Below are 2,500 nucleotides of genomic sequence, written 5' to 3'. Positions count from 1 at the left end.
CCCTCCCCTCCTCCTCCTCCTCCTCCTCCTCCTCCTCCCCCTCCCCCTCCTCCCCCCTCCTCTCTGAGCATGTCCCGGGGGTACCACCCTCCTCCCCCCGCCCGGCCCCCGCCGCCCCCCCTCAGGGCCAGCCGGTGCTGGCGCCGGTCCTGCTGGCGCGTGAACTGGTAGCGCTGCTGGAACAGGTCCCTGGCGTAGTCGTACAGCTGCATGTCCAGCTCGTTCAGCTCCTCGATCCGCTGGACGGTGTTGTTGTCCAGGTCCACGCCCGCCGCCCGCGTGCTGTTGTACTGGACGAAGGGGCGGATGAAGCGCAGCCGGAAGGTCCTCTCAAACAGGAACTGGGTCTTGCGCTGGTACTCCGTCAGGCCGAAGAAGGCCATGTCGCGCAGGTTCTTCTTGGCCGAGTCCAGGAGCAGCGAGGCGCGGCGTTTCTCCGGCACGGTGGAGAGGTTGTAGCAGCCCACCAGGCTCAGGTCGGCCAGCATGCGTACCTACAGGGAGGGGACAGAGAGGTTAGATTGTGTGTGTGTGTGTGTGTGTGTGTGTTAGTATTATGTACGTGTTTGTGTTTGTGTGTGTGTGCACCTGTCTGTTGTTGGCCAGGTTGTAGGGACACTCCATGAACTGCTGCAGGGTGCAGCCCGACCAATCGGATCCCTCGTAGCACGGGGGCAGTTCCTCGGGCGTGGGCGTGCGTCCGTCGCACATGTGCAGTGAGGTCTTCCAGGTGGCTCCCCTCTGGACGTGGCGCCACTCGCTGAGGTAACGCGACACCGGGTCGCGGAGCAGCGTGATGTAGTAGAACTTCCTGTTGGAGAGGAAGTGACAACAGACACACTGGTGGGCTACCAATCAGAAAACAGAGAGTCCTACGGTCAAAAGACAAAAAAGGGCAGGAAGCAGGAGTTGAGGACAAAGACCACTGTTTTAAAAGAGACCGTTGTCTGAGCTAACTCTTAAGGCAGGTGTGCTGAGAGGTCTGTGATTTATTAACAACATTTAGGGCCGTTTCACGTTTCCCCAGATCCTGACATTCCAGACCAGTAGATACACAGAGACACAAGGGACACACATCTGGAAAACTGATCATCTCAAAGACAGACAGAGAGAGAGAGAGAGAGAGAGAGAGAGAAGAGAAAGAGAGAGAGAGAGAGAGAGAGAGAGAGAGAGAGAGAGAGAGAAAGAGAGAGAGAGAGGCAGGGAGGGAAGGAGCAAAGAGAGGGGCTTGGGGGGGGGTTAAGAGGACATGAGGTGGACCATTCCAAAGCCAGTGTGTAATCAGAATACCTGTTGTACCGCAGCATGTGGTCTGACCTGGATATACACACACACACACACACACACACACACACACACACACACACACACACACACACACACACACACACACACGCAACCCCGCAGCTGGTGGAAACCCTCTCGGTTTCCTCTCTAGCCTGTCAGCTCTGGGGTCAGAGGTGAAGCCTTAATCGTTCTTTCCTCCATCAAGGTCCCAGAGATCAAACGTCGCTGCAGCGATTAACAACCCACCAGACGGAATCCTAGGCTCCCATCTGAGTCGGTCGAAGGCCTTAACGCGTCACACCGCGTGTATATGGTGATATGCGTCGGCTGCACATGGAACCGTCCATTTCCTGCCATCGCGCCCGCGAGCGAGCGAATCTAGGCCACACCAGCGCTTCCGACACCAAGCCTATACAGGCTCTACAGCCTATACATACTGTACATCCTGTACATACAGCGAGAATGCAGACGAGAGCCGAGGTGATGCCTCGGCCGCCCGCTTTACGGAGATGAGCAGAGGTGCGGTTCCCACTTTCACAGTAACCGGATTAAAGCTCTGGCTTAGACCATGACCATGCTTTTGGGGGTGGGGGGGGGGGGGGGCGAGCAGGCACTGGTAAGACTTCCCATCTAGGAGGCCTGCCCTGGGGGGGTCCACTTTGCCGCTGTAACACGGAGCCGCTCTGACAACCACACCATTAGTAACGCACACTACACAGTAGCTCGGAGGGGCTCTGCTCGTCACCGATACGGAGACCACCTCACCGCTCGCCTCACAGAACTCTCTGCCTCTTCCGTTCTTCTCTGGCTCTGGTGTCTGTCTATGCGTGTGTGTGTGTGTGTGTGTGTGTGTATGTGTGTGTGTGTGTATGTGTGTGTGTGTGTGTGTGTGTTCTCTCACCACCCACACCTTTCCTATACATGTTGGTGTTAACATGTTTCTCTCCAGAGACCAGGCAGCTGTGTTGAAGTCTAATTGGGTTCATCTTTTCCATCTCAGACACTGACCTCCTCCACCTTCTCTGCTCCTCTGTCCTGCGTCCCCCCATCCCCCCTACAGCCAGCTGGTCGGTCAGTCAGTCCGGCAGTCAGTCAGTCAGTCAGTCAGTCAGTCAGTCATGACAAAGAGAAGAGAGAGAGGGTTGAAACTATAAGATTAATGTATAGACTCATTATGCTGTGAAATGAGTCACCAGCGAACAAATACCCCCCC

General features: G+C 56.3%; 1 protein-coding gene across 1 annotated transcript in view; it reads right to left on the bottom strand.

Annotated features, from left to right (window-relative positions):
* LOC311327227 (heparan-sulfate 6-O-sulfotransferase 1-B-like) overlaps positions 1 to 2,500 on the bottom strand; it is a gene marked incomplete at both ends in the record, with an annotated part of 50,741 nt that overhangs the window by 55 nt on the left and 48,186 nt on the right. Inside the window, 2 exons of the mRNA XM_084460261.1 lie at positions 1 to 494; positions 589 to 811. The exon at positions 1 to 494 is cut by the window's left edge and continues 55 nt beyond it. Coding sequence (XP_084316387.1) covers positions 1 to 494; positions 589 to 811 — 717 coding nt within the window. The remainder of the gene's footprint in view (positions 495 to 588; positions 812 to 2,500) is intronic.

Source organism: Borostomias antarcticus (genome assembly GCF_949987555.1).
Source record: "Borostomias antarcticus genome assembly, chromosome: 2".
Taxonomy (NCBI): domain Eukaryota; kingdom Metazoa; phylum Chordata; class Actinopteri; order Stomiiformes; family Stomiidae; genus Borostomias; species Borostomias antarcticus.
This window is presented reverse-complemented; position numbering and strand designations above follow the sequence as displayed.